Source organism: Anomaloglossus baeobatrachus, chromosome 2 (genome assembly GCF_048569485.1).
Source record: "Anomaloglossus baeobatrachus isolate aAnoBae1 chromosome 2, aAnoBae1.hap1, whole genome shotgun sequence".
In the NCBI taxonomy this organism is placed as follows: Eukaryota; Metazoa; Chordata; class Amphibia; order Anura; family Aromobatidae; genus Anomaloglossus; species Anomaloglossus baeobatrachus.
In genome coordinates this window covers 720846599-720864677 of record NC_134354.1, presented here as the reverse complement: position 1 = coordinate 720864677, position 18079 = coordinate 720846599, and the positions used below count along the sequence as shown (strand labels likewise).

The window sequence follows — 18079 nt, the reverse complement described above, 5'->3', positions numbered from 1 at the left end:
GTGTTTGGATTTCCAATTTCCTCACCATCAGCACCTACCTCCAGGATAGACCACCACCAAGGAAGTCATCTTCGCTACAGGCATGTGCCAGTGTTTAATGATTCCAGCACTGAGATAGATGAACACTTGCAAAACTTTGAGATACTAATGCGTATGCACCAGGTGCCCACAGATGAGTGGTCCAAATACCTGTGGACAAGCTTGCCGGTCCGGGCCCAGGAGGCTGTCCGATCACTTGAGCCTCAGGACTGCTTGGACTACGGAATTATTAAGGACACTTTGTTGGCCCTTTTTACCATAACACCCGAGAGACATCGCACTAAGTTCCGGACTATGTCTCGCCAGGGTGTCTCGTGCGTCGAATTTGGCAGTCAACTCCGACGACACTGTAATCGCTGGCTCAATGGTCGGGCTGCCCACTCCGCTGCTGCCCTCCGGGATGTGATAGTGCTTGAACAGCTGCTGGAGCAGATGGACCCGGAAATCCGAGAATGGGTAGCTGACAGGAAGCCCGACACCCGAGAGCAAGCAGCGCGATTGGCTGACGAATTTACAGCCAACCGACCCAGCTGGAGGCCCAATAGGCCCACCGATCTGAGGAGGTCCCTCAACCATGGATCCAAGCGACCCCCAGACTCACATGCTGGACTAAGTCATTACCCCACAGAAGCCCCAACAAGACAAAGGTTTACCAACAGGGTGGGTGACTTGTCTAACCCACGGCGCTGTTATACGTGTGGGCGCCTTGGACACATGGCCAAAGAGTGTCTACAAAACCGGGGCCCCATGCCTGGAGCCCATCTACTAGTCAACATATGCCGAGATGAACCAACGAGACCTGAGGAATGCTACTCCCGAGAAACACCAATAGCTGAGGAAGTGGTTTATCCAGTCCACACCCTACGGCAGGCCGGACACCGTACACCAGCTAACCTCCATCCCCACATCCAGACGGTCAAGGTCGGTGATATACAGGCTCAGGGACTTCGAGACTCGGGATCTTCCATCACCCTGGTCAGCCCAGATATTGTTCCCACAGAACATCATTTACCTGGCCGCCAAGTGACCATCACCCTTGCTGGGGGCCAGCGCTCGAACATCCCTCTGGCACGAGTGCAGTTGGACTGGGGAACTGACAAAGGAGAAGTTGAAGTGGGGCTCATGGACGGCCTCCCCACCCCTGTAATTTTGGGAAATGACCTAGGACAAGGACTATCCAGCCAGTTTGTCACCGCCATCACCCGCAGCCAAGCCAAACACCATCCTGGTGCAGGTCTTTCTTCCAGCCAACAGAGGAGAACCCAACTCCTCAATCTTCAGCCTCCTCATCAGAGCCAACAAATGTGAGTACATCAGACCCAACTGTGGCCATTGATTGGGGGGAGATAGATCGTAAGGAGTTCAGGGAAGCTCAACTGTCAGACCCCACCCTAGAGCTTATCCGTAGTGCGGCCACCCAACCTGGGGGAGGAAATCAGGGGGAGGTATATAGATGGGAAAAAGGCCTCTTATATCGGGAGAAGCCCGCATCCTGCCCAGAAAAACCCTGGACCCGTGTACATCAGCTTGTGGTACCCCAGCAATACCGACCCCAACTATTGCGTTTAGCTCATGATGTTCCTGCGGCTGGGCACCTGGGGACCAAAAACACTCAGGCCGCCTGCTTCGTAGTTTTTTCTGGCCAAGGGTCACTCAAGAAGTGCAAAAATACAGAGCCTCTTGCCCAGTGTGTCAGCGTATGGGGGGAGCCCCATGCCGTGCCCCACTTCAACCCATGCCCTTGATAGGAGAACCATTCCAGAGAGTTGCCATTGATATAGTAGGCCCCTTAGCCATCCCCAGCCGCAGTGGAAAAAGATTCATCCTCACCCTGGTAGACTTTGCCACCCGCTACCCAGAAGCCGTTGCCTTAACCTCCATAGATGCAGAGCACGTGGCTCAAGCTCTACTGGAGATCTTTAGCCGGGTAGGGTTTCCACAGGAAGTATTGACTGACCAGGGGGCACAGTTCCAAAGTGAACTGATTCACACCCTGTGGGAAAAACATGGAGTCCGCCCCATGCGCACAACCCCCTACCATCCTGAAACAAATGGATTGTGTGAGCGCTTCAACAAAACGCTCAAACAGCTCATTAGCCGATATGTGGAGTCCAAGGAGGGGGACTGGGAGAAAAACTTGCAGCAGCTCCTTTTTGCTTACCGGGAGGTGCCACAGGACTCCACTGGGTTCTCTCCCTTTGAATTGCTGTACGGCCGAAAAGTACGAGGGCCCCTAGAGCTGGTACGAGAGAGTTGGGAGGGCACCTTCCCCACAGAAGAGGTTCCCATACTGGACTATGTTCAAAAGTTTAGGGAAAGGATGAGGCACCTCATGGCGTTAGCCCATGGGAATTTAGAAGTGGCTCAGGAAAGGCAAAAACGATGTTACGACCGCACTGCCCGGCCCCGAGAATTTGCCTGTGGACAGAAGGTCCTAGTACTAGTACCGGTGCGGAAAAACAAGCTGCAAGCCATGTGGGCGGGTCCATTCACCATTACCAAGAAATGTGGCAATACTGACTACACCGTGGCCCTGGATTGAGCAGGTGTTCGTGAGCGTACCTACCACATCAACAGGCTAAAAGCTTATGAGGAACGAGAAGTCACCAATTTAGCAGTTTGCTGTCCAGAGTTAGATGATCCAGAGTTGGACCAGATCCCAGACCAATTAGTGGACTCCAAAAGGGAAATGGGGGTAAAAGATGTATCACTAGGGGAGCAGCTTTGTCCATCACAGAAGCGACAGATATCAGACATACTCGGAACATATGAAACCCTGTTCACAAGTCAGCCTGGTAGAACCCCCCTGGTCCAGCATCATGTCAATACAGGGGCAGCCACCCCACTAAGACAACCCGCCTACCGGGTGACCCCTCCTGTGTTGGCAATGATGAGGGCCGACGTGGATGACATGTTAAATATGGGAGTCATAGTCCCCTCCCATAGCCCATGGGCTGCCAGTGTGGTGTTGGTGCCAAAAAAGGACAAGAGTTCTCGTTTCTGTGTGGACTATAGATGGCTCAATGAGGTCACGATTACAGATGCTTACCCCATGCCCCGGGTGGATGAACTACTAGATAGGTTAGGGGGGTCTCGGTTAATATCTACCCTCGATTTGAGCAAGGGATACTGGCAGATCCCACTCACAAAAGGCGCTCAAGAGAAATCGGCCTTCATAACCCCTTTTGGCCTCTTTGAGTTTACCAGCATGCCTTTTGGGATGAAAAATTCCCCAGCCACCTTCCAGAGGATGGTAGACCATTTACTAGAGGGATGTCAGGTGTATGCCCAGGCCTATTTGGATGACATCGCTATCTTCAGCGACACTTGGGAAGAGCATCTTCAGCATGTGTCCCAGGTGCTACAGAGGGTAGCCAAAGCCCAGCTCACCATCCGACCTGACAAATGCCAAATGGGGATGGCCGAAGTGCTATACCTGGGACATCGGGTGGGAAGTGGGTGCATTCATCCCAAACCTGCAAAAGTAGAAGCCATTATCCAGTGACCACGCCCGGTCAATCAAAAACAGGTCCGTGCATTTCTAGGAACCACAAACTACTATCGAAAGTTTATCCCCAATTACAGTACCATAGCAAAACCGCTCACTGACCTCACAACCAAAAGATATGCCCGTAACCTTATCTGGACCCCAGAATGTGAAACTGCGTTCCTCCAATTGAAAGACCGGCTAGCCCAAAGCCCAGTCTTGACTGCTCCTGACTTCCGTCGCAGATTCATTGTCCAAACAGACGCATCGGACACAGGACTAGGAGCTGTACTTAGCCAAGTGGGGGACAACGGTGAGGAACATCCGATAGCTTACCTCTCCCGGAAACTGTTGGACCGAGAGAGGGCTTATGCCACCATAGAAAAAGAATGCCTGGCCATAGTCTGGGCCCTAAAAAAATTGCAGCCCTACCTCTATGGCAATGAGTTCACAGTCCTCACTGACCACAATCCATTGAGTTGGCTAAATCGCACTGCCGGGGACAATGGACACTTGCTCAGGTGGAGTCTGGCATTACAATCTTACAATTTTTCCATCTCCCATAAACAGGGCAAGAACCATGGAAATGCGGATGGGCTTTACCGACAAGAGGAGAAGGATGATCGGAAGCCTATCATGTCTGGCTAATATTAAGAAGGGGGAGGAATATGACGACATGGACTCTCATGGGTTAAAGTTTCTTAACATTCAGCCAGACTATTGTTCTTATGTGTGCTAAGTCATGTTTGCTTTGCTATTGCTCTCCAGACTTTTCCAGTAACCATTGTATTGTAGTTGTGTATTGATAATGTAATTACCTTAGTAGCCATTGTCTAGTCGGTGACTTGCCGACTCCATGTAGATATACTGAGTCTTTCTATGCACATCATTTAAATGAACATTATCCATGCAGCTTGAAATTCATCCAATGGGAGAAGCAATCTTGTCCAACCAATTGATGAGGATGCAGTGTATCCTAAGGGAAGGTTATGGCTATAAAAGGGACTTCTCTAAGCCACCAGGGTTGATGAAGGTTGATGGATGCTGATGGATCCAGTCTAAGCTCTTGGAGCTGACTAGAGGATCAGGATATCTTATGGCTTCAATCTAGGGACTCCGGATCCGGTTGGAGACCATATCAACAGCCTAGGGATTTCGACTCCGGCTGCCAGGATTGTAACATCATACCAGGACTACCTAAGGAGGACACTCAGGTTGGGACAGTTCAGTCACCTGTTACAGACTTTGCAGACCTCACACAGCTTCCTAAATCTGGCGTTATTCCTTTCTCGGTGGGTGCCCACCAAAAGCGGGGTGCTGCTGGACTGGAGTAAGCGGCCCTGGAAGCTCTGAGGCATGGACATTCTAAATCCCTGGTGAGCCAGCAGAAGGGTGAGACTCTGTTGCCTGTTACATTTGTGTGTTTTGCTGGTTATGTGTTATGTGCCGTTAATTCTTTGGGGATCCAATAAAGTCTAATTATTGTGGTTCCCTCACCCTGTGTTGTCTGAGTAGTGTTACGCCCACGGTTAAGGAGGCCGGCGTTCAGTTGGGATGAGCCCTGAGCCACGCTGTCTTTCTAAAGGCGGCGGGTTTTAGTGGACGAGAGCACCCACTGAGCCCCGTGTCTCCACATGGGGGGCTCCCCAGAACGTGGAGCTCCCCATCCTGAGAATACCAGCCTTCAGCCGTATGGCTTTATCTGGCTGGTTTTAAAATTGGGGGGAACCGCACGCCGTTTTTTTTAATTATTTAATTATTTATTTCACTGCACAGTATAGACACGCCCACCGGCTTCTGTGATTGGGTGCAGTGTGACACCAGTCACTCAGCGTGGGGGCGTGTCTCACTGTAACCAATCATAGGCGCCGGTGGGCGGGGAAAGCAGGGAATACGAGATTGTTTAATGGGCGGCCGGCTTTTTCAAAACAGTAAAAGCCGCCGGAGCAGTGTGAATGCCGTGCAGCGCCGGAGATCGGGGATCGGTGAGTATGAGAGAGGGGGATAGACTGACATGGACAGAGAGTGAGGGACAGAGATAGTGACCGACTGACAGAGATTACTGAATGACAGACATTGTGAGGCGCTTCAGAACGCAGCTTTTTTAAGCTGCGGTGCAGAGCGCACACCTGCGCACATAGCAGCAGACACCAAAATCGTATGAGGGATGTCACACGTTACAATTGACTAGGTTCGTGCAACAAAACGCTCAATTCTAGACAAAGATATGATGTGTTTGCGATCAACGGTTTTGCGTTCAATCCTGATCGCACGTAGCTGTCACACGCAGATACCTCACAAACGATGCCGGATGTGCGTCAATTACAACTTGACCCCAACGACGGATTGTGAGATATATTGAAGCGTGTATAGCGGGCTTTAGAAAGGAGTTCGCCGGCCAGAGCGACGTCACAGAGCAGGTATGTGCGTGTGACGCTGCCGTAGCAATAATGTTCGCTACGGCAGGGATCACCACATATCGGCTGTACAACGGGGACGGGTGCTATCGTGCTCGGCATCGCCAGCAAATGCTAGCAATGTTGCAGCGTGTAAAGCCCGCTTTAGTCACCAGGGAAGTAGGTATTACACCTATCACTACCCACAGACCACCAGGGAAGGAGACATTATAGGGTTGTTCGGGCTAAAATGAAAAGTCTGCAGTCATTCTATGTGCACACTAATAGTCAAAAGGCATATAAGAATAATAATTCTAGCTAAAGAAATAATAGTCCAAATCTCTCCATCAATTTCTACAGGTAATTACTCCAAAATGATTGCCTATTTATGAATACTGAAGTTATTCACAAAACCACTCAAACATACATGAAATGCATAGAAATTTTATTACTCATGATTAAAAACATAATGCACAAAACCTAATGATGAAAAAAGTGGCTGAGCCCAATAATCAATATTAATAGATACAAAATATAAAAGAAGTAATAAAGCCAGTCTATTGTTACCAGCCAGAATGTATGTATATATATATGTATGTATGTATGTATGTATGTATATATATATATATATATATATATATATATATATATATATTAGTATATTAAAACAAAAATATAGTATAGAGAGAACAATGTTGTACCTATACATAGCAAATGCCAGTACATAGCATGGAGAGAGGCATAGTTCCATGTAAGTATGTTGCTCATACAAATAAATATAGAGATGGTAAACTCTCATTGAATATATAAAGTATTGTGCAAATAATGCATATAATAAAGGACATAAATATCTCAAACCAAAAATGTCAATGCTTACTCATAAAAATACTGTGGGGACCACCGCAGATACTCCGACGCGCGTTTCGAACATAGTGCTTTCTCAAAGGGAATATGTGTAACACCCTCTTCTAAATGTCTTACATATCTAGGAGGATTTCATTTCCATTTGGCCCAAACAAGCGGTTCATGTAACACCAGTCCCATACTACATCTACTACAGGTGCACCTTATTCTAGCTCTTCAGCTAACGCCGCACGTCAAGAGAAAGTATCTCCTTGACGTCAGTGAGGTGCGCCGGAGGCACAGTGAGGCCTTCAGAATTGCAGGAGGATGCTGAGACTAGGGCACATGCACAAATAGGACGCTATGTTTGAGAAATCCATAGAAAGGGGCCAGTTTATGTAATCAATTAGAAAATGGACTATACTGACATCTAGAGACTAAAGTGTAAAGTGCAATGAAAAAGTGCAAATGAAAGACGAATTAAAAAAAGAGGGGAAGGCTAAGATGACCATTGAACTATAAATATAGTGAATTACTGAAATGTGCAAAATAAACAAAAAATAACACATGATTATACCAATAAACAATAATAAAGCAAATGTATTATCAATGCAAATGTGAATAAATAAATACATTATTATTATTTTATTAATATTTATGCATAGAGCACCATTGATACCATGGAGCTGTACATAAGAAGGGGTTACATACAAAATACAGATATAAATGACAGTAGATTGACTGGTACAGAGGGGAGAGGGTCCTGCCCTTGGAGCTTACAGTCTATATAATTACTATGTTGTTCGCTTTTCACACTGTCGCAATCCACTTTATTCCCTATGCGGATCGGTAGTCGGGATGGGATTTTTATAAGGGCCAAGTCCCTAATATTACTTTACAGCAAGTTTAATATGCATTTTGCTTCTGACAGACCCCCTATAATGTATACTGTAATATACCTCATATATGTACGTATTGTTTTAAGCATGATGATATCATGTACTTATAAGTATCAATGTAAAATAATGACCACTATATGTAGATCCCATTTTTTTCCTTATATATTTCTTTATCCACCAACAGGTGTGAACCTTGTGGCTTTCATCATTATCGTCTTTTCTTATGTCAGTATGTTCTGCTCAATACAGAAGACGGCTCTACAAACGTCCGAAGTGAAGAATCACATGCACATGGATGTCGCTGTGGCCAACAGATTTTTTTTCATAGTTATCTCAGACGCCATCTGCTGGATTCCTGTTTTTCTTCTCAAAATTCTCTCTCTATTTCGTGTAGAAATTCCCGGTAAGCTATGAAAATAAAAACCGCTGTCAGGTATATGCCCCTGCTATATGCGTTATACCCTCAGCGCCACAGCCTGGTTGGAGTCCCAGCTCGGAGGTTAAAGAAGCTGTGATTCCTCAGCATGGAGGTGTCACAGGCACTAAGGCGGGCTTTGCACACTACAACATCGCAGGTGCGATGTCGGTGGGGTCAAATCGAAAGTGACGCACTTCCGGCGTCGCAGTTGATATCGGAGTGTGCAAATCCTTTTTGATACGATTAATGAGCGCAAAAGTGTCGTTATCGTATCATCGGTGTAGGGTCTAACATTTCCATAATGCCGGTGCAGCGACAGGTACGATGTTGTTCCTCGTTCCTGCGGCAGCACACATCCGCTGTGTATGAAGCCGCAGGAGCGAGGAACATCTCCTTACCTGCGTCCCGGCTGCTATGCAGAAGGAAGGAGGTGGGCGGGATGTTTACAGCTGGCTCTGACTGACAGCAAGCTCTGACTGACAGCATGCTCTGCCTAACAGCCAACTCTAACTGACAACCAACTCTGACTGACATCATACTCTGACTGACAGCTGGCTCTGACTGGCAGCCAGTTCTCACTGACAGCTGCCTCTGACTGACAGTCAGCTCTAAGCAAAAAAAAAAAGTCCAGCATCAAATCTTCCTTAAAATGGAATTCTTCTTTATCCAAAAAAATCACATACGTGATGCTATTAAAAACATGTGATGGCCCATGATATGGACCACATCGGACCCCGACTTAAACATTTAAGATTAAATTCCTATTCATAGGCATAGTTTTAATTCCGAAATGCATAAGTGGGCGCCGATGTGGCCTATATCATGGTATTCACATGTTTTTAATAGCATCATGTATGTGATTTTTGAATAAACAAGAATTCTATTTTGAGGAAGATTTGGTGCTGGAATTTTCTTTGCTTTTTGTTGCCTTGTGTTTGACAGCCACGTCTGTACACCTGTGGATCTACAGAGTTACTGGTTAGCTTTCTTTCTTTCCTCATTGACAGTCAGTGCTGACTGACAGCCGCCTTTGACTGACAGCTGCCTCTGACTGACAGCTAGCTCTGACTGACAACTGGCTCTGACTGAAAGCTGCCTCTGACTGATAGCTAGCTCTGACTGACAGCCGACTTTAATGCATTATACAAAGTGGTGACTGGACCTGCAACGGTCGTACCTCTCTGACTGAAAGCTAATTGCTGCCAGGAGGAATAAAGTTTATTTCCAACCAGCAGTTGAGCTCTCAGTGTAGACACCGGGCAGGTTCAGAATGTTATTAACCTGCAGATTAACCCCTTATCTGCAGGTTAGTAGCATTTTTTTACCTGACAAGTTCCTTTTAAAAGGATATAGGAAAATGACAAAATGTAATGTTACAATACGGTACACTATTGTTAACATTAAAACAATCACTACAAAGATCAATTATAAATAATACCACCATATAGTACCAAATAATAGAGCTATCGAGTGTGAAAATAACTGTTCAACATAAACATTTTAATATATTTTTCTACCAGTTAGAAAATGGTAAACCCCCCCAAAGTGTTTCGTTTTCGGACCCTCCTGGCATAAAATATTAAAGTCTATTCTTTAAAAATAAAATGTCTTTACCAAGAAATGAAAGCTTGCCTTTCTTTATTTACATGCTATCCTCGAGAAGGATTAATATCCAAAAACTGAAGCTGTTTATGAAGAGAACATAAGGTGGTGGATGCGATCATATTATGAATATTATCTAATTCTATATAAACCATTAACATAAAAGGCCGAGAACAGATGGGTCATTTTAGAACACTAAAAAAAAGTAGACTTAGTGAATGGAATGTAAAATACCATTTTTCCAAATAAAATTAGTGTCGCAACCAATCAAGATCCTCTCGGGTTTATGGGGACATATGTTCTATGGTTTCCATTCTCTATATAAAGCTTACAAAACAATATTCTCTCATGCTGCCACATGGCAATATAGTCATCAACCTTCTGCTCTTGTTTTCTTCTCTTCACAGGCACTGTGACCTCTTGGATTGTCATATTCATCCTCCCCATCAACAGTGCCTTAAACCCCATCCTATACACTTTGACTACAAGCTTCTTCAAAGAAAAACTGAAACAGCTGCTCCATAGACAACGCAGAAGATCTATATTTAGGAACGAACGCAAAAGTTTATCCACCTCACTAGTATGGACGGAGGACCCCGCCATCCAGCATTCTTCTCTTAAACTTGGCTTTCTCCATAAAAAATCTTTCGAGGAAACAAATGACAGGACGACGTGATGGAAGGTGGAGCCTTAGAAGAATCGATGCCTCAATAACATGCACTTACCTGCATCTCTTTTGTGAGATGGGTCTCAACAATGAATGTTTTTGGAAACATTTGTAGATTTCATGGACATGAATAGAGAAGACAAGGTCAACATGGCTGCTGGAACCCTAAGACTAGTACTAAAGATTGTCTGTGTTGGACCATTGAGATGCCACCATACCATTTGACAACCTACGGTAGAAGTCCAATGAGCTTCGTATCCCACTTGGGCCTTAGGTTAATTTTCGCCATTCCTTCAGGTCCCTTACCTTTTAGTGGAGGATCTCAATGTGTAGTTTTGAAGACTGAACATTGTACCATATATACTCTCCTTATAGGAGAAATTGGTGACACATAAGCATTGATTGCTTTTCTACGCAGAGCTATTTCTATAAATTCCATTCATACATTTTTTATTTGGAAGAAATGCACTTTTTATTTTATATATTTGAGATATTTGATGCAGTATAAGCTAAATAATACATAGTAGAAGATGTAGAATTTAAAGGAATTCTACATAGGTGACTGTATATCCTAAGCAGGCACCGATAGCTCTCAGGATACAATTAAAGCTGTTACTTTCTATATGACCAACGTGCGAATCTTTGGGTGCCTGTGGTAGTTTAGCAAGGCGAAATTTGGGTGCGCACATATAATGTTAATGATATACACACAGCATTCTGCCTTGGGGTTGCGTTTGAATCCCCAAAATGGTCAGCCCCTTCTACCTGCCGGCCTCCGAGGAAAAAAAGGTACCATAATACTGCCCATAGGTCTTGTGCTATCTCTTTGGTGACATATTATGTAACAAAAACAATATACTTATTTAAGAAAAGTATGTAATTAAAAACTTAACAGAAACATTTTTAACAAGTCCCTATTAAAAAAAAAATAAAAATACACTGTGTGCAGAAATTTTAGGCAAGTTGTAATTTTGAGGATTTTTATTATTATTGATCAACAACTATGTTCTCAATCAACCCAAAAGACTTATAAATATCAAAGCTTAATATTTTTGGAAGTTGGAGTGGGGTTTTTTACATTTGGTTATCTTAGGAGGATATCTGTTTGTGCAGGTAACAATTACTGTGCAGAATTATTAGGCAACCTAATAAAAACTAAATATATTCCCATCTCACTTGTTTATTTTCACCAGGTAAACCAATATAACAGCACAAAATTTATAAATAAACAAATAAACATTTCTGACATGCAAAAAGAAAACCCCAAAAAATTAGTGACCAATATAGCCACCTTTCTTTATGATGACACTCAACAGCGTGCAGCAGCCACCACAGCCTCCGAGACACTGTTCCGACAGGTGTACTGTTTTCCCTCCCTGTAGATCTTACATTTTATGAGGGACCACAGGTTCTTTATGGGGTTCATATCAGGTGAACAAGGGGGCCATGTAATTTTTTTTTTCATCTTTTAGACCTTTACTGGCCAGCCACGCTGTGGAGTAGTTGGATGCATGTGAAGGAGTATTGTTCTGCATGAATATCATGTTTTTCTTGAACGATACCGACTTCTTCCTGTACCACTGCTTGAAGCAGTTGTCTTCCAGAAACTGGCAGTAGGTCTGGGAGTTGAGCTTCACTCCATCCTCAACCCGGAAAGGTCCCACAAGTTCATCTTTGATGATACCAGCCCATACCAGTACACCACCTCCACCTTGCTGGCGTCTGAATCAGAGTGGAGCTCTCTGCCCTTTACTGATCCAGCCTCTGTCCCATCCATCTGGCCCATCAAGAGTCATTCTCATTTCATCAGTCCATAAAACCTTTGAAAAATCAGTCTTAAGATATTTCTTGGCCCAGTCTTAATGTTTTATCTTAAGTTTTTTGTTCAAAAGTGGTCGTTTTTCAGCCTTTCTTACCTTGGCCATGTCCCTGAGTATGGCACACCTTGTGCTTTTTGATACTCCAGTAACGTTGCAGCTCTGAAATATGGCCAAACTGGTGGCAAATGGCATCTTGGCAGCTTTACACTTGATTTTCCTCAATTCATGGGCAGTTATTTTGTGCCTGTTTTGCCCAACACGCTTCTTGCGACCCTGTTGGCAATTTGCCATGAAACGCTTGATTGTTTGGTGATCACGCTTCAAACGTTTGGCAATTTCAAGACTGCTGCATACCTCTGCAAGACATCTCCCAATTTTGGACTTTTCAGAGCCCGTCAAATCTCTCTTCTGACCCATTTTGACAAAGGAAAGGAAGTTGCCTAATAATTAAGCACACCTTATATAGGGTGTTGATGTCATTACACCACACCCCTCCTCATTACAGAGATGCACGTCACCTGATCTACTTAATTGGTAGTTGGCTCTCAAGCCTATACAGCTTGGAGTAGGACAACATGTATAAAAAGTATCATGTGATCAAAATACTCATTTGCCTAATAATTCTGCACACAGTGTAGTTTATTGCATGTTGCAAAAGACCTACACACATGAGGTATCTACACGAGCATAATAACCTCAAGTATTAATTTATCATGTTATTTAGCGAAAAGCGTGGACAGTGGGGAAAATTGTAAAAAATGTGTAAGAAGATGAGCAAGAAGGACCAGATTCTGAGCCACAAGGAAGAGTTAATTTAGTGAAGTGAACTGATAAGCCTGTCTAACGAAATATGTTTTTAAAGCACGTTTAAAAACCATGGGGGCTAGCTATTAATCAGATAGTCAGGGGTAGTGCATTCCAGAAAACTGGCGCAGCACGAATGAAGTCTTTCAGACAGAAGTGGAAGGTTCATATAATGGAGGATGTTATTCTTAGATTGGTTGTAGAACAGAGAGCACAAGTAGGGTGATAGAGATGAAGGAGGCTGTGCAGAGCTTTGTGGGTGAGAGTGATAAGTTTACATTTTACTCTGTAGAGGATGGGTAACCAGTGCAATGACTGGCACAAGGTGGAGTCATCAATGTAGCGGCTGCACAGAAATATGATTCTGGCTGCCGCATTCTGGACAGATTGGGGTAGAGACATTTTGGTAAGAGGGAAATTATGCTGCTCTCAGATGAGGTAGCAAAAACTTGGTGACAGATTCTCTTTAGGGTGTAAGGGGTATGGTTATGAGGAGTTTAAAAAACATTTCACGATATTCAAAAGTAAACCCCTCAGTGTAGAGCTTTAACATATAATGTGAACAGACTTTTACATTTGTAGCTTTTATCTGTACCCTCGAGGTTAAAAACTTAGGTGGGGATGGCATTGGGGCTGTTGAGGTTAAGGGTACTCAAAAACTCTTGCTACATATCACAGAGAGAAGTGAAGTTCCAGATTTTAAATTTTGAGCCAGGAGCTGTTAACTAATCCTGATGATGTATGTATAAAACATATAAGAAATCTTTGCTTTTCATCTCTCTCCCAACCAACAAGAATGTCCGAATCCACCTCTTCTTCAGTCTAGGCAGTGCTGTTCATCCACTTGCACTTCTGGAATATCTGGATGCATAATACAGAATGGATCTTCATGTACTGTAAATATTGACGATAGATCTGGTCTATATAAAGGGCATATTGTTTCAAAGTTTACGTATCCATGCTACTGTCTGTTTGTCTCCACTACGTCCAAGGAGATCTGCAGCTATTGCTGTTTTCCTGCATGTTGTAACTTTCTCCATCACGTATTGTGTGCACATTTTTAGTCATATGTTACAGGGCTCATTCATTAATCAAAATATGGTGCAGTGCATATTATCTGATGCAAATATTGTCTTATATTTGAACTCTTTTATTAAATACATTCACAAGAGACAAGCTAGGGTCGGAAATATTTGGTCAGTGACGGATTCTTCGTGATTTGAGATCTTCATGCCACTAATTTATCTTTAAAGTGAAATAACTGAGATGCGATTAAAGTGTAGGAAAAAACTGAGGAGCCAAAAGTGCAATAGGGTTTTATCTGATGATAAAGGACAATAAGTTGCAGGTAATTGGTCACCTGGTAAAGTTGTGTATCACACAACAAGGATAAAGCTTAAAATTGTAAGCTGCTGCAGTCCCACAGGTTAAGCAACCATTGAAATACCAGAAGAGAAGCAGTAGGTGAGTCTGTGCTGCTGATGGAGATCCAAAAGAATTGTCCAGGATTCAAAGTAGGCTTCATGCAGTTTTATTATCTACACGTCATGCTTTGGTTTCGGGACTCGATCCAGTGACCACTTGCTGCGTGGTTGGTTTCCTTCCCTGCTGTGACACAACCTGGTCAGTGTCTGTCCAACTGCTGATGGGTCTCTTTGCTTTTTTCCTATGTTTTTGTAAAGCTAGCACTAAGGGGAGCCAGTACTCCGGCAAGATGTGATGTTTCTAAGTGTAAATTGGTGCAAGCCCACTAGAGAGCACTAACATCCAAGCACGGATGCAATAGAGTGGTCCTTACAAGCTGAGGTCAGAGTCAGGAAGTTACAGAGGAGAAAGCAGAGCCAGAGACACGTTAGAGCCGAGGGTCGGAAGCCAGGAGGTATTGTCAGGATCTGAAAGGTAACAGAGCCATAGTCAGGTAACAAGCCAAATTTAGGGAGGACAAGTCAGTAGGAAGAGGGTACGGAAATGGGATGACTAAACAGAGAGCGGGTAGGGATGCATGGACGAAAGACGAGTAGAGGAGGATGGAGGTCAGGGAGAAGAGGTCATGGAGAAGAGGACTGGGTAGCGGACAGGATCAGAACAGATTTAAAGGACCAGAGACGCACACTGTAGAGCAGGAACTATAACTGGCACCGTACCGACGAAAACAGAACCAAGATAAAGTAGTGTGACTCCAAGTACGAGGCACGGCAGGATAGGCTCCTCTCACTAGACCTGACCCTGGAGAATACAGACAACAGGAACAAAAACATATACAATGGCTCTGCAGAGTAGTCATACGTGAATAATGACAGTTTTTCTGCTAGTCAGGTGTTTCTCTCTTTAATAGTTTGTTTCTGTCTTATCACAGCTTGTGTGGGGCTATTTATACTCACAATGCACCAGCCTTGGCCCTATTTTAAGCTGGATTACAGCTAAGGAGCGGCAACTGAGGAAATCTGCCTGCTAGGCAGAGACCACTTGTGCTACTGCTCTGTGTTTGGTCATTTACCTTCCTAACACCTTTCCTCTGTCCACAGGTTGGTTGGCAGTTTCCCTTGCTTTAATTTATTATTATTCTTTTTCCCCCTTTGTGCACATGCATTAATTTTCCTCACCTTGGGTCCCCATTTACTACTGTACACTCTCCCTCTCTTGGTTAGTTGTGTGGAATGGACTCCCCTCTGATTCCTTAAGAGGTATGAAGAATTGCCTTTCAGGTAGCTAGTTCCAAGTTTGTGTGTTTAGTTGTGCGACTAGGCATTTTCTAGTCTCTTCAGGAATCAGTGGGGCATGGGTGCGGCTGTTGTGTTGTAGATAAAGATGAGGGAACCCGAGGTTCAGTGTTCATACCGAACACACACTTTTTTTTGCTTAACCCAGGTCAAGCCACTTGCAGTATTTGAATGGCTCGTGCTGGGGGGGTAACAACCGTGTGATTAAATGTAGCATGCACTAAAAAAAAAAAATTGAAAACCCTGCCCACCCACCCCCGGGAGACCCGAACTGCCCAATTAGTGATTTCCATTGGGTTTCTGGTCAAGTCGAGGTCCCAAACCGAACTTTAAAGTCCGGCTATACCCGCCAAACCGAACTTCCACGGGTCTGCTCATCTCTAGTTATATAATTTATTTCTCACTTTACTCATGCTAAGTTTGGAACGTGCATAATATGCGTTTCGAAGTCTTCAGGCTTCTTCATCAGCATATAACCACATGCAAAAGCTATGCATGTGGTTATATCCTGATGAAGAAGTCTGAAACTTCAAAACATACATAATAAAACTGCATCGTGTCTACTATGTATCCTGGATGATTTTTTCAAATCCCCATCAGCAATGCAGATGACCCACATACTGTTTCTCTTCTGGTAATTGAAGTGTAGAGTTTCAGGTTTAATCCAAAGGGTTGAACTGAAATATCCTGTGAAACGTGTAGGAATTGCAATAATTTATTCTCAAATCATCTTCATTTCAGGGGCTCAGAAGTAACTGCAGAATCCTTTCATGTAGTTTCTTCTGTCTTCAGTCCCATCATCAATAAATACTAGTGAGCCAATGCCACTGGAAGCCATGCAGGTGTGGCCATCACAATGCCTCCACCAGCTTTTACAGAGCATGTAGTGTCAATTCATGAGCTGCTCCAAGCCTTCTCAATGCTTTTTCCTTCCCATCATTCTGGTACAGGTTGATCTTAGTTTTATCTGTCGAAAAAATGCTTTTCCACAGCTGGGTGGTTTTTTTTAGATGTTTTTACTTCTGCAAACTCTATTTTTAAGGCCAATTAATGGTTTGCACCTTGTGGTGAATACTCTGTATTTGCTCTCATGATGTCTTCTCTTTAGACTTAGATAATGAAACATCTACTTGCTGGAGAGTGTTCTCCACTTGGGTGGATGTTGTTAAGGGCTTTTTCTTTACCATGATCAGGATTCTGCGATCATCTCCCACTATTGTCTTCTATGAACGGCCAGGCTTTTCTGAATTTCCAAGTTCACAGAACACTCTTCTTTTTTTGCAGAATGTAAAAAAACTGATCATTTGGCCACCCCCAGCATTATTGCTGTCTCACTGATGGATTACTTCTTTTTTTCCAGCTTAATGAGGGTCTGTTTTTCTTCCATTGAGAGCTTCTTTGACCACATGTTGTGGGTTCACAGCACCAGTTTCCATATACAAATGCCACACCTGGAATCAGCTCCAGACCTTTTACATGCTTCATTGATGATGGGTGAAAGAGGTAATAGCCCATGCAGTCCATTAAAGAGAGAATTGTTCAATTACTTTTGGTCCCTTGAAAAAGAGGCAGCTAGATACTGTAATTCCTAAACCGTTACTCCAATTAGGATGTGAACACCCTGAAATTAAAGCTAAGAGTTTGCACTTGAAGCCGATATTGATTATATAACTGTATTTTAAATACTTTTTAATAAACAGCTAAAATGCCAAAACTTGTGTCACTGTCCAAATATTCCTGGAGCTAACTGTATATACACATCAGGGGTGTACCTATGGAGAACATGGTCATAGTAACTTACCCTAGCTGCTGGGTGCCATTGGGAGCATCATCAAACCACTCAATTCACAATGTATTGCGATATTATTACAGAAAAGTGTGATTGCCTTATATGATATGAGAACAACACTTGAGAAAAATGTTAGCTTAATTTTGAAACGATCCTCCAAAAATCCAACTCCCCATAGGAGTATATGACCTATAGAATGAACTAACACAATAATATTAGCGCAAAAGCCACAATGTATTGTTGTTCCTCAATGTTAAACTTTCATGTGTACACAAACTCTTGTAATCATTGTACATTGAAATAGTGTTTCCATTTACTTATAGTTGACAATTTCAATCAGTATTATGCATCCTCCATTGCAATTTTGGTTTATTAGTAACATTTACAAACTTTCTACTGTCTGCAATAAACCAATGAAGCAATGAAACAAAAACTATTTAGTTCAACTCAACTAATATAACAAGTGGATTCTCCCAATACAGCTCAAAATGTCACTTTTACTGACTACTGCAGTCTCAGAATATCCCCCCCCTTCATGACAAGAGTCTTAAGTACCTAGTAGAGCCTTTTTAGTGGGCCATTATGACCTTCTATC

The 18079-nt window shown here is 43.6% G+C and overlaps 1 protein-coding gene across 2 annotated transcripts in view; it reads left to right on the top strand.

Annotated features, from left to right (window-relative positions):
• Window positions 1-17829, top strand: part of RXFP2 (relaxin family peptide receptor 2) — a 449786-nt gene extending 431957 nt beyond the window's left edge. For both annotated transcript variants that reach the window (XM_075337353.1, XM_075337352.1), the window contains 2 exons: window positions 7849-8067; window positions 10092-17829. In XM_075337353.1, coding sequence (XP_075193468.1) covers window positions 7849-8067; window positions 10092-10360 — 488 coding nt within the window. In that variant the 3' untranslated portion in view covers window positions 10361-17829. The remainder of the gene's footprint in view (window positions 1-7848; window positions 8068-10091) is intronic.
• The last annotated feature ends 250 nt before the right edge of the window (window positions 17830-18079 follow it).